Raw genomic sequence first — 24,306 nt, forward strand, 5'->3', positions numbered from 1 at the left:
GACGAAACATTCACACTTTCTCATCTCTCTCTCTGGACTCGATTATTTGTTCACACCAAGCTTGTCCTAGTCAAGAATATGGCTAAGCAAAGATTGCTTCGTGCTGATTTTGGGCGCTGCGTGGTTTAGTAATCAAAACGTGGAACAGCTTCCGCGCCACGCAGGCTTGCATCTCGTTTCTGACTGTCCCAAAGCCCTGTTCTGCCAAGCGGCAACTCAGGTCCACTCTGGGTCTTGCACCCGGTTACTCTCCTGACGCACAAAAATGCAAAACAGAGCTGCTACAGCTCCAACTGTTACAACAGGTTTTTACTACATAGAAATTCCTCCTGTGCGCAGGGTGAAGTATCTGGCCAGTTAGAGCCTGTTGCACCAGCAGATTACTACAAAGGAACTGTATTATAAACAACTTTTGGCCTTGTGCCTCACAATCATACAATAATCTCTTGAGCTTTCCTGCCTTGTTAGCCTCTCCATACTCAAATGTTGGACTAATTCTGTCAAATGAATTTTAAAGCTGCCCTCGCTTAGTGCAGCCCCCGGAACAGACATTTTCAAAGCTACGAGTCCTTCAGCTCCTTTTGTAGCCCTTTTTCTGTAGCCCTTAATCTCAGCTGTAAACATGAATTCAGCCGTCATCTTTACAACGATGACTCACAGGACCTAATCCACAACAATCTCTTTCTGTCCTTCCGAAGCCTCAGCTTCTGTCTCTCTGACAATACTTTGTTCATGTGCAGTTGTCAGTCAGGCTCAAAAAGTGCTTTCAGTGTTTCCTTCATCCCTCTCCTCCACCCATTCCTTCTGTATTTTTAAGCAATCCAGCCTCTCTTGAAGGCCTTCAGCTTTAATATAAATCTCTTTTCAGGTGTTCATACCCATACTCTGTCTTCAGATAGGTTATCTTACCCTGCAACTTTTCTATCATATCGAACAAACTACTTGCCTTTGTTTTCAAGTGCTCTCACTGCTTCATCTTACTCAGTGTTGAGATCATTTGCCTCCTCGTGGCAGCTGATGATACTAGGCAGTATTATCACTTGCTAAACTTTCAAACAAGTACTTTACAATGATTCTTAGGTTATCCCTCACACTGAGAAGCTTCCTAGAAATGAAAATAGAATTGACTTCATTTCTTTAATATACTTTTCTTAGACAATGTCTTAAAAAACATTCATGGTGTAATTGGCGTGCCTTAAAACCAGGAGACAACACTCATGGCTAATATATTAGGCCAGCTAGGACTGTGAGTAGGGGCTGGCACCAGGTGGGAGGAAACTGAAGTCCTGAATTATGAAAGTCAGAGGAAGGGGGCAAGCGAGAGCCCAGTCAGACGTGAGGAAACTCTGGAGTCTGTGCGTACAGGTGCCAAGGCAGGAGGTGAGACCGCAGACAAAGACCAGGAGGTCAGTGACTCTGTCGGAGACAGTATCCAGGACAAGAAAAAGTCACATAGGGCTGGCGCAACGTCACATGGATCACTTGCCAAAAGAAAGCAGGTGGTAAGATCAGGTACCCTGATTAAAAACCAGGGACTAACATTAAACTAACAAGATTAGGAACTAATATTATGGATCTAGAAACAAGCATGGAGGACTAGAATTAGAAGCAAACAGGGAACGTGGCTGGACAGAGTCCACAAACTCTCAGTCGTGGTTTCATAGGCTCTCTCAGCCTACATAACCCATCAAGCCTACAGAAACAAGTGGTCCTGCGCTCCCCATGTATAATGTCTTGTGCATGCCCAAGCGTAAACTCTTATTTATGCCAGCACAAGCACTTATGCAGCTGGGACGTGAACTACCTTGGGAAACTGATGCAACTTAAAGCTGATCATGATTAAAAACTATTAACCATGATTAAAACTAAGTAGTTAAAATTAACTCTGATGCAGTTCACTACACAGCCACACAAGCGCTTGTATTGACACAAAGGAGGAGGCAGAACAGACAGGCAGAAATGAAAGGCTGGGAGAAAGAAAGGAGGACCTTCTTTCTACGGTAGTAACAACTTATACTAAGCTAATAACAACCAGTGAAACCACAGTCTCTTTCCTTGGAAGCTGGGAGGCTGCATGAAGGGTGCACACAGCGGTGGCTAGCTGCGGAGGGAATGATTCACATCCAGCTGTCTGGGGAATGACTCACATTGTTCAGTGAGTCACACTGCTCCACTGGTAGCTGCTCTTGGTCAGAGCCCACACCTGGCGCCTTGCCCGAGGCCTTCTCAGGACTCCTGGAGGGAGATCGTTCGTCTGCCTTTGGCCAGCTGCTGGCGCTTGTCTAGCGTCACACAGGGTAAGCGCATTGGGGCAGGCACTGTTTTCTGTCCTGCGTTTGGTCAGCGGTGCGGGTTTCCTTGGACTGTCGTGTCTCACAACACTGATGGAAAAAAGTTTCTTGAAACGGCTGTAAAACGATTTGGTTTGCATCGAGTTCTCATAAACAAGAAAAATCCGCTTTGTTCCAGGTCTGACATTCACACGGGCATATACGTCCCCCCCGTTTCGTCTCGCCGGGCCGCCCCCGGCCCAGCAGATCCGTGCCCTCCTCGTGCGGCGGGTGCGCAGGCCCACACGTGCTCGCTCCGTCTCTCACCTCTCCTGCTACCCGCCCGTTGCCAGAAATAACTTCTCGCTTCTCGGCCATACGCGTGCAGGAGGGACAGCCCTGAGAGCAGAGCTCAAATTATTTTTCAATGCCTGTCCACTATTACCTAATAATAGATGTTAAAAAAAAAAAAAGAGTAAAATAAGAAGTAGATGTAAAGACGCTTTTGCAGCTTAGGAAAAAAAAAAGGTTTTATTTTCGGATTTCCTCCCTAGGAGCCGCATAGTTGTTTGGGGGTTTTCTTCCTCCTCTCCTCCCAGCCAGAGCCAGCCCTGCTCTCCAATTGCGCCCCGGCCCCGGAGCCCGCGCGCTCTCCCTCACCGCCCGCTCACGCTCTAGGCGGGCTGTACTCGGTAGGGCCAGAGGAACCGGCATACGCTCTGACGGACGTCAGCACCCTCCAATGAGAAGCGGGAGAGGGCGGGTTTGAGCGGCGGCGGCCCAATGGCAAGCGCGAAGTAACGTGATGCCATTACCTGCGACGTTTAAAAGCGGTGCGTGTGCCCTTGCTCTTCGCTTGCACAGTATGGCCGGCGACATTAGCTAGCGCTCGCTCAACGCTCTTCTCTGTAACAGGGGAACACACGGACTACAAGGAACCGAACCGCATCGCCTGCCCGCCCGCACCCCCGCTCGGACTGTAACCTTCTCACGCACGCTCACGCTGCACCCGCCGCCCCGCACTCCGGGTGGTTTTCGCTGGTTTAAAAAAAAAAAGATCCTTTTTTTTTTATTGTAATTCCTCCTCCTTTTTTTTTTTTTAAATTAATATTAAAATCCTTCAGAAGGTGAAACCCGCCCGGGACGGACTGGGACCCGGCGGCGGCAGCGCGGCCCGTGCAGCAGCAAACGGTAGCGGCCGGGGGCGGTAGTTTGGTTGTCGTTAATTTCTGTGGTTGTTGGTTGCCGAGTTGTCTCACCATGAAGGAGAGCGGTGCACACTTCTTCGAAGGGACCGAGAAGCTGTTGGAGGTGTGGTTCGCCCGGCAGCAGCCCGCGCAGCAGGAGCCGCACCAGAGCAAGGGGTCTGGCGATCTTCGCACCATACCCAGGTCCGTTAACGACTGGGAGACGCCAGTGGCGAGGGGAGGAAAGGGGGGGGAGTTGCCGTTAACGGTCGGCGAATGGGAGGGACGGGGCGGCTGGTGAATGGCCGGCGCACGCGGGGCCCGGGTGTGGTGGCGGTGCGGCGCGGGGGGGGGGGGGGGGCGGTGGGGGAGGCGGCGGGAGTTTGGGGAGGGGGGAGAGAAGGCGGGAGGCGGCGGCGGGGTAATGGCCGTGCGCGGGCTGGCGGCGGCGGAGAGCCGTTGGTGGCAACGGCCGCGCGCGCGCGAGGCGGGCTCGGGCTCGGGCCCGGGCCCGTGCGTGGCCGCCGAGATACCGCCCTTGTTTCCCCCTTGCCTCAGTGACAGCCCCCGCGGCCTCTGCCGTGTGCCGCCTAACGTCGCCGAGGCCGGGGGTGACCTTCCCCTGCCCTGCGGAGACCCCCGCGGGCGGGAGGGCCGGCCGGGGAGGCGGCGGGTGGCGGGCAGGGTGCTGCGCGGAAGCCATTCCGCGCCGCCACCTCGTGCAGCCCCGTGCGGTCCCTACTGGCAACATGTGGTGGCGAGGAGAGGAGAGCCTGGTGTGTGCCGCGCCGCGCCGCGCCGGCCGGGAGCGCCCGCGGGGGGGGAGGCGGATGGAGCAGTGTCGCAGTGCTGCTGGCGGCCGGGGGCACGGCGGCGGCGCCCACTCCTCTGCGCCAAGCTCTCGTGCACGTTGCGGTTCCAGGCTGAGGTCTGGTAGGGTCCGGCCTCCCTGGTAGTGCGAGCCGAGGAAGTCCTTTTACGGCAGGGTTTCTTGTTCCCGCCAGCTTGGGGGGCGGGGGGGGGGGGAAGGGAAGGTGAGTGAGCTGTAGGGAAAAATCGGCTCGGAAAACCCCAGCTCACTGGGACTGGCGTACGCCAGCACTTATCTGCCCATAATGGGGGATAGGAATCCAGTTTCCAGTTCATAGAAGCTGGAAGGGGAGAGGAGAGATCCTCCCCTCTCCTGTAGGGAAAAGGATTGATGGTTCCCTTGCACGGCTGGTTTCGCAGCGACCTCCGGCAGTGTGTAGCTGAGCAGGTTCACACAGCAGCTCTCGTGGAGGGAGGCTAACGATACATGGGAATCCTTTCCCTGGCTGCCTGTGGCGCGCTGGGCGCTGGAGTGAGGCGGGCGACGGGGGAAATGCCGCCCCCTCCTCCTCCAAAAGTGTGCCTGGAACCACGATTTACACGTGAGTTTCTTGGCTCCGCTCCTAGATCGCGCTGCCTCTTCCCCCCCCCCCCCCATTGACAAGTTCAAGCCAATGAGAACTGGGCGCTCAGAAGGGGTGGGCCCACATCTGTCACCCAATGGGCATTTGAAGAATGTGCTGGCGCTTCTTTCACTACCACCCAGGCAGGGAGGAAGAAAGGCCCGAGGCCCACACAGAGGTTCACGTGTACACGTGTTTCAAACTCTGTCCCCTGTGACAGGGGGCAGCTCTTCTCCCGTAGCTGAGAGATGTCTGCCTCGCCTTTGAGCGCAGTATCTGACAGTGGGCACGTACTGGGGCACGTATCATCTTTTAAAACCATGATGGGCATGAGATATAAGATATGGCTTTTATTGTAGCTTACTGTACCACTGCAGCAATTGTCTGGCCAGACTGCAATACCTGTACTTCTGACTTGTAATAAGGAGTCCAACTGTAGGTCTGCCAAAAAAGGATATTCTAGCACAAATGTCTTGGCAATATGAGAAGACGGTAGCTGCAGGCTTGCAAGATGAAACAATCTGCTTGTGTAAAGTATGTAAACTAAGTTTGTAAGGAGGACAAGATTGATAGGCAGACATAATAAGCTGACATGCTTGAAAAAAGTAGACCTGCTGGAGACATAAAGGGCCCATCTGAAGGGTATGCCTATGTCAGCATATTATGTTGAGTACAGTAAATTGTTCAAGTCTTCAGGTTCAGGTGTCACCTGGAGAGTTTGGTATTTGAGTGTATCCAGATCTTACTGTGTATATCAGTGTTATCCGGTGGTCTTTGATCAGTGTGAAATGGTCCCTGTTCTGAGGGGATGGCTGTCTGAAAGGTAACTTGGAGGACAGTCTGTAGCATATGGAGTACAGTAATGATGGTAGCCTTTTGATTTAAAGGCATGCTTAGCATATCATATGCTATTTGTTGCTTTATTTTGATATTTCTCAACAAGCTTCCTGTTTGTGCATTGGTAGGGTTAGATACCCAAATACCGGAATTGCAAGTTGGCAGATAACTTCCATTTTTTGAAATAAAGACTATCCCCTGCTGAGAAAGCATTGACAAAGAATTTGAGCACATGTAAGAGTAGCTCACAGGTGGGTGAAGCTGCATTTCCACGATGCCAGAAGCACCGCAGAACATGTGTTTAGCTCCGACCTGCTGTTGGAATGAAAAAGTTGGCTCATATAACTTTCTGACTTATGAAGCTACCTAGACTTTTTTGAAGAATGTTCTTAGTTTGGAAATGATCAGATGGGGTTATACAGTTCTTTGATATTTAGTGGTATAGTAGATACCAGAAGGCAAGAATTTGTTTAGTTAATGTCCACGCAATCTTATAAAAGCAAACTTCTACTGAAGTGCGTGCTGAGGTTCTGAAACGGTATGTAGGCACTTCAGGATTCCTGTCGATTTTGACTACTTTAAAGACGGATTCCAAAAATGGTCGTTTGACTTTGCATTCATATCCTTGTGTTTGAATATACAGACCTTTTAGTTTAGAGATGGCATTCTGCAAACGCTTTGCTTGTTGACACGTTAATGCTCTGCTTGTTAGCTGAGGCTCATGTTTACAAAACAACAAACTTATCTTTAAAACCGCTTATAGCATTTAATGGAATTGTACGGCAGGTACTGCAACAAGTTCCTTTACAAGGCCTAGATATGGCTGTAAAAGTTTTAATAGGGTAGATACAAACTGTTAACTGTTGAACATGTGGTCTTTAACGCAGTGTCAGAGCAGTGAGCAAGCTTTGAAGGCCTTTGTGTTAATTAGGTCTTAATACAAGACTCTAATCGAAGCTGCCTAATTTGGGTAGGAGGGTGTGACAGCTCTGCAAGTTGCTGTTAACCTTTAGATTATTCAGGAATAGCTATCACAGTATTTTTGTTGCTAGCATGAAATGAAATTTCCTAAATGTTCTTTTAGGAAAAAAGATGTCAGAATTGTTGCCACTACAGTGGGATAGATGCAAACAAAACTAAGGTTATCTTTGTGCATTGAACTTCATGAATGCAGTATATTCCACTATGCTATTTAAATGCAATTGAATATAAGCTAGTTTATTTTGAACAGAATTTAAAATCAAAGCTGAAACTACAGAACAATAGCTACATTAGTCAAGTTGCAAACCAGTTGAGCTTGCCTTTTGTATTGTAATAACTGCTTAGTAGGGAAATGCTAGCTATTCATCTGCTGAATGACTAAGCTGGTGTTCCGAGCTAAAAATTTCAATGTTGCATGTGCTTTGCTAGGGATTAAGATATTTTAGAGTCTCTGCTAAGATAACACCAGTTACTTAGGGGGGAAAAACTTTCAAGAACTGATGAAACTAAAACTCTTTCAGCTATTGGCAAGCCTGCTCATTGAATGAGGTTATTCCTTTATGAATCCTTTTTGATACAGAAGTAGGCTGAAAAAAATGTGTTGTGGTGGTTTTGAAATAGATACTAGGTTTTTTGTATGTGCCTGGTTAAATTATGCCTCTTCTTAGTTTTCATTATTGATCAGTCTCTAATTCAGTTACCCAGGTTGGTAACAAATTCTGTGTGACTTCAGTTTGTGAGCAGATGTTGATCAGAGTAAACTATGGCTGCTTTTAAATTCTAAGTTCAAGTGAAGCTCTCATACATGCCTTGTCTAAGTTCTAAAGTGAAATGTCAACACATCTGAAATGGTATATATTACCGTTTTCTGAACGGGAAGGTATTAAAGGTGCGAATGATTTGAAAAGCAGATAAGTGTACGGCTATCCATGTGTGTCTTGAGAATAAACGTGGAGGTTGCTCTGCTTCGTACATAAGGATATACAATTGCTTTTCTAACCCTCTTGATTGTCATGCGTGTTTGACACCACCTGATTACTGATGTATATTTGGAGTCTAGAATCAATTAAGTTTGTTTCCTGTTATTGAGATGCTTTCAAAGCTGAAGACAATCTCAAATTAAGTATGAAAGAGCATTATTTTATCTGCAGGTGAAATTGTCAATATCTTCCCTAGCATGGATAGATCACTTCCACGGATGTTTCCAAACCTCTTGAGAGCTTATTCGGTCTTAAAATCAAGCCTATCCCCTTAATACTTCTAGAAGCAACAGTATTACTTGCCTGACCTGCTAAGATTTTCCTGCTTCTTAACATGAATAATGTGGTAAACTTTGGAAACTTCAGTTCAAGTGGATTAATTTTCTATCTGATTATTATAACAAATTATAAAATTGAATGTGTTCATAAATCTAGACTATTTTAGGAAGCTGTTTTTAGTATTATGGATTGTAAAATTATCTGCCTATCATTTGACACCTTAGCTGCCTTCTTAGGAATGTGCTGTGCTTGAGTTTAACTAAAATACGTGAAAACTCCTTCCTGAGCATACTCTGAGCTCGTGAATGTGAATTCAGTAGTGACCAAGTAGTGCATTCACTGTCCCCACAGTAAAGTAAGCTTACTTAATTCCTTCAGTTAAGTGCGGCTATATATTTGCCCTCTCAAGACTTAAAACTGATCTTGAAGGTACAGAAGTTTGAAGCCATAGGTTAATGATTCTGGTACGTAAGTTAAGAGTCTTGTCAGCTTCTCTCAGGTGTTCAGAACTGAAAGATACTCTTGAAATAAGCTTGCTTATGCACCTTTAACTTGCTTCCTAGTTGTATATATTGTGTGAACCCATAATGAGAAACTGGATAACGAGAACAGTGCAGTAATGGACAATATTGGAAGACACTGGTATTATGAGATTTTCAGCCTATGCTTGATTAAAACTGCTAGGCACCAATACAGTCGGATCTGATAAGTTCTGTAAATGCTTGCTTTGTACTACGCTGTATAGCCTGAGTCAACACACTGTTGCTATGTCTCTGCATCTTTTTTCCCTTGCCCGCCCTTCTCTTCCCAGCTCTTAGGACTGTAGCAGTGTTAACTGTGTGTTTTCTCAAACAGCGAAGGACTTGGCCATGAGCCATATTCTACTCTCATTCCTGTGATTTGTCGGACCAAAGCAGTGTGTAGAGCTGCTGTGTGGAACCTGGAAGGGGGGTGCAGGGAGAATTGTGCTGGGATAAGAGCTTCTGTCGTTCTACACTTGCAAAGCTTTTATGTGCGGAGGTAAAAGAATCTGGAGCGCATCAAGCTTTATAGAAGAATTCAGATGTTCCCCTCACCAAAACTCATTCTTAGAAACTACATTTTTTGCAAACAAGTTCAAAATTACAGTTGAAAATCAACTTGTTTGCTTGTAACCGTCTCAACTGTAATTACAGAATTTTAACAGGTAAGCCCTGTTACAGTATTTCCTCACATTTGCTATCTAATTGAAGGTCAAGAGGTAAGAGCGATTAATGAAAATAAGGGTTGGGACTTTGGTGTCTGCAGAAAGGTTGTGCTTTTCAAGATTTTTACAGCTTAATGCAAAACTAGGTGAAACTCTAATGGCAGTTACACAAAATCTTTACATACAAAGTGCAATGCTTCTCATGCACGTATAAAATGACCAAGTTGTAAACCACTGCTTTATCTTGGAGTCATTTATGCTAGGTCTTACCTACCGGTTAATTGTAATACTGCTTGCAAATGTTAAGTCTTAACATTAAAGGCTTTTTAATATTTTCCCATCTTACCACTGAAACTTCTGAAAGGTTTGGTTTAAGGGCGCCTCCTGTCAAAGTCCTGGTGAGACTCAATAGACGGTCTTGTGAAAACATGGCTGCTGGTATGTTCTTAAGACAGCTTTCCTAATGGCTGTTTCTGCATCCAGGAAAGCAGGAAGACTTGAGGCTTACGGCAGGTACGTGTGTTAGTTACAGCATGCTCTTTGGAGGGAAGATTGCGCTTAACTTTGTCTGAGTGTTGCCTGTAAGTCTTTCATTGAAGTCCTACTGTTCTCAAAAGGGTCTATGCTTCCTTAAACACCTTGGGTGTCAGATGTATTTTATCCTTTGATATACGAGCAAGAGACTTTAGGAATACCCCTCTTTGGTCAGACACCAAGGATGAGAGTACAGTTCCTCCCTGTATACTGGCGTAACTACAGTAAAGATAAAAGGACCGGTGACAGTGGCAGTATGCAGCCTATAGAGGTGAAGCAGCATCTTTGGCTGCCTTTGTGTCATTGCAGTATCTTGGTGTCACGCTGCATTGGGGAATGATTCTCTTTAGCAGTGGACTCAATCTTCCTTGCAGGTAAACAGTGCTTTGCAGGGAGCGCTGCTTGGAATCACTTGTGTGGATGTAATTTTCCCCATTCAGGTGTTTGTCCCTAATTCAAGATTAGGTGTATATCCCTGGAGGCTTTTTAGGTTGGAGATGAGGCAGATGCAGACAGTCTTCCTGTATGCCTATGTTCACAGTATATAGGGTGTATAGTTCTTGTGCACTCTATAGATACTGCTTAGGTCGAATTATCTAACTGCCAGTGTGTTGTGTCTATACTGCGTGTGAACATAATTCAAGATAACCTGTATTAAACCACAATTTACAAAGTTAAACTGCGTTGTAATTCTAATAGGAAATAACTTGCATGTATGTGTCAGCAAAAAATACCAGCTGCTAGGAGATGTTGTAAAATAGTTGTAACTTTGGAATTTCAAATCTGGTAATTTGAGTGGTAACAAGTCTGTTGGTCTGTGTACTGTGCCTAACTGCTTCAGAACATTTTAAACTAATGTGACTCTGCCAACACCGATATTAGCCAACCTCCATGCTCCTGTGCACAGGCAGTTTAGACAAGGCATTGAGTTCTTGACTGTCCTGATGTTGGTAGGAGTTTGCCTACAAACTGTACTATAGCCTGTTAATGAGGCAGTTGATAATATTGGCTGTTAAACACTTGGGAGATAAATTTGAAGGAATGAAAAGTGTATTACTCCATAGTTGAGTGTTTTATGTTAAACGAGGTCTTACGGTAAGGTACAAGATAAAATTGGTAATCACTGTGACTATTACAGTCTTGTATAGCTTTACATAAAAACAGCTGACAAGAGGTTGTATACAGCTCAATTTATCTTTAGATGTTTCATAGGACTTGTTCTGCAGTAGAGCAAGAATTCTTAGGAAAGAACTCTTTTTCTCCAGTGCAGTCTGCGTTGCATTTGCAAGGTACTGTTCCTGAGGATTATGCTTCTGAAGGGCATTAATTGTTGACAGGAGTAAGGTGTTTTTTGTTTTTTGGGTTTTTTTTGATGTGACTTTATAAACTCTTCAATTGCTAGTGTCCTGTTTGTGATTTGCCTGAAACAGCAGTATTGTGCTACTGTCTGATATGTTTGACTTCTGGGTTAGGAACCTGTGAATATTAACGTCTCTGAAAGTAAAGGCTCAGAGTAGGCCAATAACTCATGTTGAAAGGCATAATTTTATCTAGCAAGGAGAATTTAGTTCCTAGTAAAATAAAGGAACAAACATAATGGTTGAGAGTACCTGTTGACTATTAATTTCATTAGCTACTCTAAGCATATACCTCTTCAAACTAAAATGGAATACTGTTCAATTCCCTGAGAGGTATTTCTGTGCTGACAGCAATCTGTAGCAGCTTGAGTAGAAGCTACGGTCTAGTAATAAGTCTGATAAAGAACTGAACATTGCAACTCGGGTACAAGAGTAGATTTCTATGCTTTTTTTCTTTCTTTTTAGCGTTGTCTACTAGTCAGGTACAGAAACAGCAGCTTTCTGTTCATGTTTGATTGGTAGGAGGTGGTCAAATTGGGGCAGGCTTACTCCAATTGCATTCAGTAAGTAAGTAAGCATGTGCAACCATCTAAGGTACTTGTTGCTTGCCTGTTGGACAAACTACTAGCTCTCAGCGGGTGTCAGTTATTTGAAATAGAAGGATTGGGGTTTTACAGCTTTGGGATGAGATGGTTATACTCTAACATTGTCTATTTTGTAATCGTGAACAGCTGCTCTAAGACGTTTTTCCAGTTTGGTGTTCTAGTTAATGCAGGTCCACTACCAAACTTTCTTGGCTGCTGTATCATGCTGAAGTACCATATTCTGGTATGTTTGACTTTCAGTATAGGGAAGCAGGCTTCAAACAGTCTGTGTCTGGGAATTGTCCTGATGTCATGGCAAAAGCCCGTTATTACTTTTGGGGGGAATTAGCCTTTCGTTCTGCTTTTTCACTTAGAGGTTTTGCTCCTTCACAGCTAGGAATTACTAAATAGGATGTAACGTTCCCAAGTCTTTCGTAAAGTTAGCACTTTTGAGGGGGGTTTTTACTTTGACCAACAGAAGACAGGGTTAGCTGTAATACATGCAGTGAAAAATCAATGAAAGGAGGTTTAAAGGTGGAATTTTAACATTTCTGCTTTGGGAGGGAGCTAGACGTTATTTCTCTCTACTTACTAACTTGGAGCACTTGAATTGTCCAGGTTAAACAAATGGAATTAATGCAAGGATTAAATTTTTAGAGAAGTGAATCTAGTAGGTACAAAGCAGTCTAGTTCTTCCTTACTTCTACTTTTGAAACAGTAGAAAACGTCTAACTACAGTCATCTTGTTTGATTATATTGATATCAAACCCAGTATGCAAGTGGCCTTTCTATAGTTCTATTTTCTGTGCTTACCTTTAAAATGCACATAGCTACCATCTGTGTCTTATAGCGTATATAGAATGCCAGTCTCTACTGCAAAACTTGTAACATGGTCAAGTCTCCTTATGACTGCTGCAACCCTTGGTTCGATTATTGAAGGTATGTTTCTGGTGGAAACTTGACATCCAGTTTATTTCTCGGTTTGTAGGCTTTCTTGTGTAGAATGCTATACTGATTGGCTCAAACCATGAACTTTTCATTTATTCCTGTAAAGGCTCAACACCTAAACATCGCGTATATGCTTAGCTATGGTTTCTGTTTCATGAGAAGCTCAGATGAGCCAGTTTCCTGAGACATCCAGTTCTGCAGTACAATAATGCTTATTTATGTAGAAGACTTTCTCTAATATTGGGGTTTTGACTATCTGACCAAGAAGCCTGTGAAAGAGTAGATATTATTGGCTATGCTGTTGCAATGCCTAAGATGTTTACAGTCCACTACTAATCAAAAGGCAAGTACGAAATCGGTAGTAATACATAAATGGGAGTACTGTAGCTTAGCCTCTGGCAGTGTAAGGGAACTCTACCCTCAGCTTTCAAAAATGCTTCATAAAACACTAGCTGGTTCTTTAATGGCAGTTAGGTTATTGTCAGTAGTGATGACAGGGAACGGGTTGAACAATTACTCCCATCATATCAAACTCAATTAACATGTTACCTATTTTTGTTTAGAAGAGGAATCCAATAGTGTGTTACAGGAAAAATGCTAAGGCTGGCAAATCTGTGCGTGTGTGCTGTAGTTTCCAGAGAAAATGAAGTCCCTCTTCTGTCCCCTTATAACCAAAAAACCTGACTGCCTAGGAGCACTTAATAAGATTATTTTAGATGTTAATATTGGCTAGTTCACTCTGGAAAATTCTAGCAAATCTGAAAAGATGAGCGTGCACTTTTTTGTGTTCTTGTATGTACTTCAGTTTTGGAAACAGTGAGTCTTAAGCACAGCCCGTGACAGAAGTGTACAGCTGAATAAGTGTAAGGCTTTATTTGAGCAGGTATAGTTTAAAAAAAAAAAAAAACAAACTGCTTATCTTGGTGTGATTATTTGAATGGCCTATATTGTCATGTTTATATAGAATAATTATCTTTAATTGCTATTTAAAAAAAAATCCATAGCCAAAAATAAGGCTCTCTCTACTTTCAGAAAAATAATTCATCAGGCTTCACTCATTGGACTGACAGGGAGAAACTCATTTTGCTTTTTAGTACCCAGATGTATTCAATTTACAAAACTTGTTCAGATGTGCCCTTAATTATGATGGATTTTAAGATGCAGAGTGTTCTTTAAAGCTCCTTTTTTTTTTAATGGCTTCTCTCCTCTAAAAGAAGGCTATACTGTGAGTATGCATTTATGTTCTGGTTGGCTACTGTATAGCTATGTTTATATTTACAGGTGTAGTGCAGTTCTTGAGGATTTTCCCTTCAGAGCCTGTATTAGCAGCAAAGGTACAGAATTAGGTTTTAGGAGGCATTCTCAGGGGAGGGAGGAATACTTGAGGCAGCAGACATTTTCTGGAGTGTTTCAAGAAGCGAATCCCATCTGGGCTTACAAGCAGGAGATGGATATGTGTACAGCAGCATCTAAAACTTCATTTTTTTGCAGTGATGTTTTGCTCTTGTCAGTTGACTGGTTTTCTAAGGGGAGAGACCTGTAGCTGCTTGGAGGAGCCCTGTTCACAGGATTAACAGTGAATGCTCTGGCCTGGAGTACAGCTACAGAGCTGTTGCAGTGTGAATAAAGGCAGAGGGAGGTCTGACCCTTCAGGAGGGATTAGGCTGAAACTTAAATGGGCAGCTGCGCCAATTTAATAACCTGCTTGGTGCTGGGAAAGTATGACTGTTCCCTCTATTTACTAGCTGTAGAGTCCTCTGACTTGCACCAGCTGATAGTCTGATAGCTATCAGTTGCTTCAGGTCCATCGTGTAGCTGGCAGCTCAGTTTTGTGCTGGCTTAGTGAGTTTTGTCCCTGTGCTGGCTCTTGTACTGGGACCTGTTAATTTAACAGGTGGAATATGCAGTGGGGAGGGAGAAATGAGGGAAGTGGGACAGAGCGGATGAGGTCTTGTAATTCTGATTTTGGGAAGGTATAGCTGTTCCTGTCTGCTCCATAAAGAACTTTAGCAGAATCCAATATAGTAGTAATCTGATGTAGTCAGAAGACTAAAGTAACAACCAAAATGTTTGTGTTTTGCAAGTCTGTCGTTTTTGAGGACTTGTAAGCTTTTTGGCTTGAGCCCTTTGATTCTCAGTTTTCTAACAGAATTCCATCTAGAATGCATAATGGTACTACAGAATATTAAATTTCTAACCACTATACTGAAATCTAGCCCATCTCTAGGCTCAACTTTCACCATATGAAAATAGTTCACATAATTTTCTTGTAAATGCAATATTCTAAAACTATTTATGTAAGTTTTCTAGACCTTCTAGAGATGGAAGGAGTTCTGTGATCTGGATTGATCAGAGGAATGCAGATCATTGAGATGTATTAGCTCGAGTCCTCAGGGCTTATTATCAATTAAATTATGGAGTTGACCAAGGTGGACAAATAGCCTGTTTAGGTTAGCTTGCTGTTTTATCACTTTCGTTGTCAATGACCGCTGTAATTGAAAGTTCTTGGAAATTCTACCCAAAACATACCTTAAGTTGCAAACTAAATTTTATCTTAGTATGTGTGGGATGCAGGACTTAAGCTTATTTGAATTTGCATTATTAGAAGCTTGTTGTTTGCCATGTATGTTTGTGGCAGATTAATGGATCCTGAGAATCTAAATATTTACAAATTGCCATTGAGAGATAGGAATTGGAAATTGTATGGTGATAGGCAGTTCCTGTATCAAGTCTTGGGATAGTTTCAGAAGCGTTCTCAGACCAGAGAGCATGACATGGGAGAACAAGGGCTGTAAACCTGTTTGGATTATACTTTTTATCCTGTTTTCCAGAAAGCATCCATTTTCATAACCTGTCGATGTGTATTTCAAAACTGATTAAAGTGGGACCAAGAATTTTAGGGAAAGTTGAGGGAGGCTAAATCTAAAAGTTCAGCCCAGTTTACGAAACATTTAGAAATTCATGATTTTCTGTATGTAGAATTTAAAATAGGTGCTATTACTGTCAGATTGCAAGGTGAGCTTAGTTTAGATCATTGTATATAGAACTTTACTGTAATTCTTTACTAAATGGATCTATACTATACAGAATGAGGAGGCACTTGCCTCTTACCCAGTGTACATAAGGTAACTTTGTAAATAGGTTAGCTTTATTTGGTCCTATAATGCCAAGTGTTGATTGTTCTAGACCACTGCTTGTAGTCGGTGAAATTGTAACTCTGTACACTGTTACTCACTGTGTAGCGAATGGGAACGGGATCTTGGTACTTCTGACCGTCAATGTGACGTGACACTGGCAAAGGTGGCTGGTGGTGGATGAAAGCCGAAGAGTCCATGCTATGGAAAAATTAGGAAATTCAGTTCATGAAAACGTCTTGGAGCGAAAAGTGAATTTGATGAGCCAGGGTAACAACATAAGCTGCTGAGGATGGTTGATTTCCTGGCTTTTCATAGGTGCATTTTCAGGTGTTTTGTGACAGCTTTAAATTGTGCAAATACAGCTTCATATGGCTAGTTCAGCTTAAGTCGCTTACTGTGTAGTTGATCAGAAATCAAGCTTACAATGCTAGGAAAGAGGTTTCTTCACCTTGGAAGTGACATTGGCTTGCAACAGCACTTCACCTAGGTAAAATGCCAACTGTTTGGACTCATAAGACTTAACTTCTTCACAGGATTGAGTGGGACAAACTTCTGGAGAATGTGCATTGTTTGATCATAAGTGTGACAAAAACTGACAAGCAGGAAGCTTATGTACTCAGGTAAGCCACTAGCTTATTCTTTTAGAAGTGAAATAGTTGATGTTGTGTGGGATCCGTTTGGCTGAGAATCTTGGATTGTTAAGATCCTGCTCTGTTAATGACTGCAACTTGCAGGGTCTGCTAATTATGATGCTTCTGTTCAGTAGCAGAAATGTCTTCGTAACTATCAATGTTTGTGTTTTAATAAAAAGACTAAGGACAGGGCTGTAGTGCTTCTGCACCTGATATGACTAGTGACAGATCACTGGATTTTGCCTTGGGATAACTCTCCCCAATTGAGAGGTTATGGAAAATTTTAGTTTTACTTCAGCAGAGTAGCGCATGGAAGTTTAGACCAGCAAAGCCAACCTATATAGTCTTTGCTGTCACTTGGGATATTGCAATCAAATGGAGCAACTCTTAAAGTTGAGCTGACAACATCTGTGAATACAGAGCTTTCCAGAAATCTTGGATTCTCTTGTCTTATAGAGCAGTTAAAGTCATAAGGACAAACAGCTTTTGCCATATGTTTTTCATCTTGCAAAAACTCTCATGTCTGCTTTTTTCTACATGAACTATACAGAAGCATTGATATACTCTATTCTAATTCAGATTTTAAAAAGCTTCACTCTTTGTATTTTGAATACTTGAAAGCTTTTGAGGGTAAGGTTGAGCTATATAAGAGCAAGCTAATGAAACTGCTGAAGCCTGGGTTTTCCCCAAGCTTCGTGTATTTAAACAAATCTGAAAAATGTAACTAGTTAACTATGTGGATTAAATAACTTTTCCATTCTTAAACAGCATTCCAAACTGAGCTAAAAATACTTAGGCTAGACTTTCATTCCCGCTGTTCACTCGTTTAGTGAGAAAATAATTTTAGTACATGCTTAAGTCTTCTGCATGCAGTATTAATACTGATCTTCAATGCAGTGGGACTGTAGTTAAGTATCTGATCTACAAAAAACAACTGTATACGCAAAATATGTTATGCATAAGGACATACCATTCTGGGACTTGCTGTTCCTGTGGACAGCTGCTGATTTATCACTTTCCAGTAGTCAGCTTTCGTAGAAGATGCAGCTAGCCATTCTATACTTTTTTTTTAGGCTTGTGGGGGGTTTTTGAGTTGATTTTTCTCATAGGCTTTTTTCAGCTGAGAAAGTCAGATTTCACGTTTAAGACCCTGCTCTGCAGCTGGGTCAAGAAATCATGGGCCTGTCTATATTATATACCTTCCTAACAGCGCCTTTGTTTCTAGAATAGATTGAGCCAATGTAAAGCATGCAGTCCCTCTTTCCTATACTGTGCTAGCTGTGCAGTATCACACTTGCAGCTAAAGAAGGTATTTGTTGTCTGAACAGTGGAGAAACTTGTTCTGCTGTCTTCCTAGCTTAGATTTCACTCACCTCAGTGAAGAGGAAAAAGCTGCCTTAACTGTAGGGTAATAGAGTGGAAAGCTTATTCTTAAGCCAAAAATAATTGTGTAATGAATGCAGTGGACTGCTAGTATTGCCTGAAACATACTGAAAACGTGTGCAAAGTGTCTATTCAAACTGCTTTCCTTGAAAGCTACTGCTAAACTTCTGTCAGTGCTGCTGTGAAGTCTGAAATGAGTTTGTTTTAAGCTGTTTCCACTGATTTGTTTGTGCATGCGTCATTCGAAAACAGTGTCAGCAAGGTAAACCACAGCGGTACAGCTGCTGCAGAAACTTCCATTGAGCTTATTCATGTCTTAGAGTTGCTGAGGACTAATTTTGGTATCATTGCTGATGTGACGTGTTTACGTCCTGAGTATGAGGCCAGAAATTTTAGGTGAATTGTCTAACTTAAAATTGGGTTAAATGCAAATATCAGGCTTCTATTGATTTGGACCTCAAAAGTGCCAAGTACCCATGGTCTTAAAGTTGTTTCAAGAGATGGTAGCAACTCTTGAAAATGTTGGCCAAAACCTGTTGATCTAATAAACAAGCTTTGCAAGTGTATGTACTGCATCCTGAATCTTCATTTATCAAGTAATGCATTTGCCTGGGATTAGAACTAAGGTCTAACTGTTCTCTCCTAATTTGTTCTATAGAGAAAACACTTAATGCATCTTTAACGCTTTTTTTAATAGTGAGAGTAGCATGTTTGTCTCCAAGAGACGTTTCATTTTGAAGACGTGTGGTACCACCCTCTTACTGCAAGCACTGGTTCCCCTGTTGGAGCTTGCTAGGGAGTACAGTGGGTTTGACTCAATTCAGGTAAGGTATCAAAATGCCCCATCTTCCTAAGAATGCACAAAATGTTTTTATTAATATTTTGAATTCACTCATCTTATGCTGAGGCTTCCTTTGTCACATGTGTATGGCTTCTGTAATAAGTTGTTTATAAGATTGTTTGCTCTGCTACAGAGTGTGGCCTTCTACTTGCCTCTTGAAGGATGCTGACTTAGGAATGCTATTGCAGTGCATAAAGCTACTTAAGGGTGAAAGGTTTCCCTGCCCAGGTTGTCAGAGCTGAAGTTACTGATGTTGTCTTGTGGAGAACAAATGTGAAAGTCAGCACCTGTAGCTTACTAATTAAGCTAGGTATAGCTATATGCCTCGGAAACAGAAGATGAAGTACGCATATCAGTGTTCTTACAGTGGAAAGCTGTCCTGTGAAAGCTTATACTAAGTGCATGTATCCTTGGGCGTTTCCTAGATTTTTAGGTTTAAAAGGGACATACATTTTCAATATCTAAGACACTTTTTTGTTTTTTTAGAGCTTCTTTTATTCACGTAAGAATTTCATGAAGCCTTCCCACCAGGAGTACCCACATAGGAATTTCCAGGAAGAAGTAGAATTTCTTAATGAAATTTTCCCAAGTAAGTTTATGAAACTTCAGTAGAGTCGTATAGCCAGTGTTAAGTGTTCATATGAAGTGGAAAGTGACAAGGAGCGCGCTGTCTGTTTTGAGTGCAAGGCTGTTCAACAGTCCTTGCTGCTTCACAGCCAGCGCAAGTTGCAGCTGCGTAAGAATAACCATATAAAACTCTTCATTTTCTGGATCTTGATGCTAGTTTGCCAAGATCAAACTTTAAATCATAAGAAACTTGAAACTTAACACCTTTCCTTGACTGAGGTCGTCCACAGAATTGTAAGCGCCTCGGTAAAAAGGTAGACTAGTCCTTTAAGGTGAAGATTGAAGTATCCTGGAAAAAAACAAGGTGTACTCAAAGAAGCACTGCACTAAATATTGAATTCACACATTAATAATGAAAAACCTATAAAAAAAACCTTTGAATTTCTAAAAACTGTCAGAAGACTTTTCTGAAGTAATACGGAAATTGAACTCCTGATCTGAATGACTAGAAAATAAATTCATAAATTCATTAAATTGATGCTTGAAACTGCTGAAAGGTTTCTCTCTGTGCGTAGTTAATGGTTTAATCTGAATTTCTTCGTAGTAGGGTCTGAAATTGCCTGCCTGCTTGATACAGATACTAGCTGTATCAGTGAACCTCTTAAAACGTTCTATAAATGACTTAGGCGGTCTTTAAATATAAAACAAGGTTAACCCTTTACATAAAGGATCAGCTGTGGTATATTAACTCCAGACCTCTTTGTCTTGACTAGATGGAGCAGCTTATTGCATGGGACGTATGAATTCTGATTGCTGGTATGTATGTGAAGACTTTGAAATCTCTTTGGGTCATATAATATGACCTGCTTAACCTGCTGCTGCTAATATTTATTACAGAAGTCATTTGTACTTTATGTAGGTACCTGTACACTCTGGATTTCCCAGAGAGTCGGATATCCAATCAGCCTGATCAGACGCTGGAAATTCTGATGAGTGAGCTTGATCCAGTAGTTATGGACCAGTTCTACATGAAAGATGGTGTTACTGCAAATGATGTCACTCGTGTATGTTTGCTTGAAAACCAAATAATTTTTAGTATGGTGGTCGTGGATATTGGGCAACTAAATGCTTCACTTAACGTTTAACATACGCTCCGTTTTGTGACAGAAAAGGTTACATATTAACACTTCAGTTTTGGGAGGTAAAATGGGTTCGACTCTGGAAGATTTGGGGAAATATAAATTCACATTTACAGTGTTCCTACTTTAATCGGTTGAAAGGAGCAGTTTGCAGTGCTTTAGGTGATTGGATGTTTACTCCTCTAGAAAAGGGAGGATAGGCGTTCAGAAGGTTTAGTAACTTCCACTGGAGCTTACAAGAAGTAAGGCTTAGGCAGAGGATAATGAATGCCACAGGAACAGTTAATCAAACTTGAGGTTAAATCACGGGAGCCATTTTGATGGTTCAGGTTGTAGGGGAAGTGTAGTTGGTTGTCAGGGGAAGCTTAAGGTATAAGCGTAATTTGCTAGGCCTAGCTTTTTCTCCTTTCCTCCCTAACTTTTTCCAATTAACAGGAAAGTTCAGTGTGCGAACAAGTTTCACTGACAAGTACAGTGACTCCATCTGTTCCCACCCCGTGCTTTGATTCTCACTACTGTACTTGCTGTAAAGGTTTGGCTGTAGCTCAGTACTGTGTGGGAAATCAACGTGCTTGGGTTTATTTTATTTGTAAAGCATAAGGAAGTATGTTCACACTCCTGAGTAAATGTAAGTAGCCTTCCTACTGACTGCAGAGAAGCTGTTTTCCATTTCAGTTGCAGGAGCAATTATATATTATCACTCAAAGCTGCTCCTGCTGGCTAGAGGTGTGCAGTATGACTCTGTAAGTACCAGTCACTTTGGTATCTGGTAACCTGCACAGAACCGAGCACTCGGTCACTGGTCTGATAAGTGAGAGGATGTCAGCAAGTTTATTTGCAGTGGTACGAATTGGTATCAAACTGACTTCCTCCTTATTGAAAGAATTCTGGTGTCGTGTCTCCCGAATTTTTGTTCTGCCTCTGAGTCGGACTTAAACGTAAGTGCAAGGATGCATGATAAATTGAGTGGTATAATTTAACTTCTATTTCAGATGAGTGGAATTCGTGACCTGATACCAGGTTCTGTTATTGATGCTACAATGTTCAATCCTTGTGGGTATTCAATGAATGGGATGAAATCGGATGTAAGTTCTGCACTTATTGAATATTAATACTAAAATAAATTTAATTACTTGGCACTAATAATCTTCTTTTTTCAGGGAACTTATTGGACTATTCACATCACTCCAGAACCAGAGTTTTCTTACGTTAGTTTTGAAACAAACATAAGTCAGACCTCTTATGATGACCTGATTAGAAAAGTTGTAGAGGTTTTCAAGCCAGGAAAATTTGTGACAACCCTCTTTGTTAATCAGGTGAGTTTGCTGTCATTAGCATGTCAGCTCCTGAAATCAGGTTTGCAAGTAGACACAAATTAAGAGATGTTGAAGATTTGTTTCTCACTTGGGCATCAGCTCTTTCCAGTTTGCCTCTACATTGGGTGTTACCTACTTGGGAAAGTGAAAGAAAAGTCTTTAGTATTGGTTTAGCATGCACTAAATCTGATCTCAAGAAAGACTTTGTTACTAAGAGATAAGACAGTCCAACTTAAACTTCATAGAAAGTCATTGGAATATTTGTATAGGCGTCAGGTTCTTGCTTTGGTGTCTTTCTCGATTTGGCCACAGTTGTCAGTTGTAGAAGCATGGCTGCTGATGCTGCCAGCCAATGACTGATAGAAAAGCAGTACGATAGTTCAGGAGCAGAATCATTGCTTGGGACTGAAACTTCCTGCAGCACTTTCATGCAAGGATTTGAAGCATGTTGGTAACAATATCCCAAAATATCCCCGAAAGTACACATTAAGTGCTTACTGCATTAGTCTGTCTCCTAGTCTTAATTTATTTTTTTAAACTTAGCATTTCACTTCTTGTTTTCTAGAGCTCTAAATGTCGTACAGTGTTTTCTTCTGCCCAGAAGATTGAAGGGTTTAAGCGTCTTGACCACCAGATTGCCCAATTCAGTGATTACAATTTTGTTTTTACCAGTTTTACAAAGAATCGCCAGCAACAGCACAGTTGATTAAGAATGAAGAAAAAACGCAAAAGGAGATCCCATATAGGTGGTGGTGGTTGCTTTCTAGTTAATGATTCAGGGGGCCATGCTTTCCACTCCCACCACCTTGTAGTTGTGGAAAGCCCTAGGTGTAATCATAGTATAACCATTTTGAATTGTATGCATTATTATATCAAGGAGTTAGATATCTTGCATGAATGCTCTCTTCTGTGTTTAGGTACTCTATGCCACTCTTGCTGTGAAATTGAAGTGCATGTAGAAAAATCTTACTGTATGAAACTTTACAACACTTGTAAAAATGATTCAGGTAGAATTACACACAGCATAGTTTTTCTCCAGGTATCACCAAAAATTCCCCACAGACAAGGCTTTCGTCCGCATTAGGCTTCAGCCTCAACCTACCCACTGGGACAGTTCTCTGCTGAGTTGTCATCGATATTTTTCATCTCTGTTGTGATTTCAGTCTAAAACAGTTTTTGACAAACTTGTATGATTTCTAATGAAACTGATTCTAATTAACACTTTCATGGTTGGAGAAAGTTCTTTCACTTAATACAGTTAGAAATTGTTTTGCTACTGCAGGTGGTGGTTTTTTAATCACTGACTTTTGTCATGCTCCAATGAAGCTTTTAGAAATTTGTTCAGCTCTATGGTAGCACTGGGCTAATGCATCAGCCTTTCACCCTGAAACTTGGATATAGATACTGATGCAGGTTAAACTTCATCTTAGCTTAATGCTCATATTTCTGTCCGCATCCGCAAGCTGTCACATTGCTGCACAAAGGCAGAATTTGAAGATGGTCCAAGACATGAAAGGGGGGGAGAGCTGAGTCAGGGTACAAGTGTTCTGGCATAGTTGTGTGACAGCTTTGCAAAGTACAAGTTCATATTGGCATCAGACATCTTTCCTAGTCACCAATTATGTCTTTGACTAAGAAGCTGGTGCTCTTGAGTGCTGGCAGGTAGATCAAGCAAAGGAGTGGAGTTTGCCAGGCTGGATATGTTGATTGGTTTTGATTATCCTCAGTAAAACTTAGGAGCTGCCACTTCTAACTGTAAAAAGAATGCTTCTGAACTGGTCCAGTGTCACTTCATTTTGTTGTTCCAAGCAAAGCTAATGCCTCTATCTTGTGACAGAGTCCTGTGACATTGTTGTGCATGTGACTTATGTTGTATTTGAGTGTTGTGACTTCATCTGTTTTTTTTCCTCCTAATTAATGCAGTGGTTTCTCTTACTGTGACTTGAGGGCATTAAGTGTGAAGGCATAGAACAAGAACTGTCTGGGACACCTGGACAGAAGTGAAGTAGAATGCTATTCATAGAACATGAATAAGTGTAATTCAAAGTCCCTTCAATGGGTATTGACTATAATGCAGGCTTTAAAGAGCTGGCAGACTTTCAGCTATGTTTGCAAATACTGTGGGATTTTAACAGCTGTGAGACCAGCAAGTTAACTATAAAACTGAGTGTTTTTTCTTGTCCTTGCAGTGTTTTGACTCTTTCTGGGTTGACGCAGTGGTTTTTTGTTCCTTCCGTATTTATAAATGAAGCACCTTTTCAGTGCTTCTAAACTAAAGTCTGCTTGGTTAGAAATCAAGTGGTTGGAACATTTTTGAGGTTTTTTTAAGCATATTGTTGATTGAAGTTACTTTAACAATGTTATCAATTATATGCTGTAAATGGCACTAATGCTTTTTCACGTTAATACTGAGGACCAATATTTCAGTGCTTTTTGTTCTTAAACAGTGTCCTAACTGAACTGATGTTTGTTGGCTTGAGGTCCTTTAAGTAGACTGAAGATCCCTTTCCAAGTAATACTGAAAAATACACATTTTATAAATAGAAGCATAAGTCTCGGCAATAAAAATGAAAGCTGTTGAATGGATTGAACTATCTAGGGTGATCAGGATGGGGGGAGTATGGTGTTTATAATTTCTGTGATGTTAGACTTTGATCATTTAAAAATATCTGTACCACAATTTAATGCTTCAATAAAAGTTTGCTTAAATTGTT

General features: G+C 42.0%; 1 protein-coding gene across 1 annotated transcript; it reads left to right on the forward strand.

The window, feature by feature from the left end:
- Window positions 1-3,092: 3,092 nt before the first annotated feature.
- Window positions 3,093-24,306, forward strand: AMD1 (adenosylmethionine decarboxylase 1). Its single transcript, XM_068938037.1, has 9 exons — window positions 3,093-3,661; window positions 16,248-16,334; window positions 18,427-18,553; window positions 19,057-19,159; window positions 19,911-19,953; window positions 20,057-20,201; window positions 21,269-21,361; window positions 21,437-21,592; window positions 22,158-24,306. Exons 1-9 carry the CDS (start codon window positions 3,531-3,533, stop codon window positions 22,296-22,298), a joined length of 1,026 nt encoding a protein of 341 aa, XP_068794138.1. The 5' UTR covers window positions 3,093-3,530; the 3' UTR covers window positions 22,299-24,306.

This window comes from Struthio camelus, chromosome 3, assembly GCF_040807025.1.
Source record: "Struthio camelus isolate bStrCam1 chromosome 3, bStrCam1.hap1, whole genome shotgun sequence".
Taxonomy (NCBI): domain Eukaryota; kingdom Metazoa; phylum Chordata; class Aves; order Struthioniformes; family Struthionidae; genus Struthio; species Struthio camelus.

What these genes read in the sequence shown, in the direction of transcription:
- AMD1 (XM_068938037.1), top strand. Translation starts at nt 3,531, where the DNA reads ATGAAGGAGAGCGGTGCACACTTCTTCGAAGGGACCGAGAAGCTGTTG. An exon ending in CTGCAAATGATGTCACTCGT is followed by an intron (nt 20,202 to 21,268) that starts GTATGTTTGCTT and finishes CTTCTATTTCAG; the next exon opens with ATGAGTGGAATTCGTGACCT. An exon ending in TGAATGGGATGAAATCGGAT is followed by an intron (nt 21,362 to 21,436) that starts GTAAGTTCTGCA and finishes TTCTTTTTTCAG; the next exon opens with GGAACTTATTGGACTATTCA.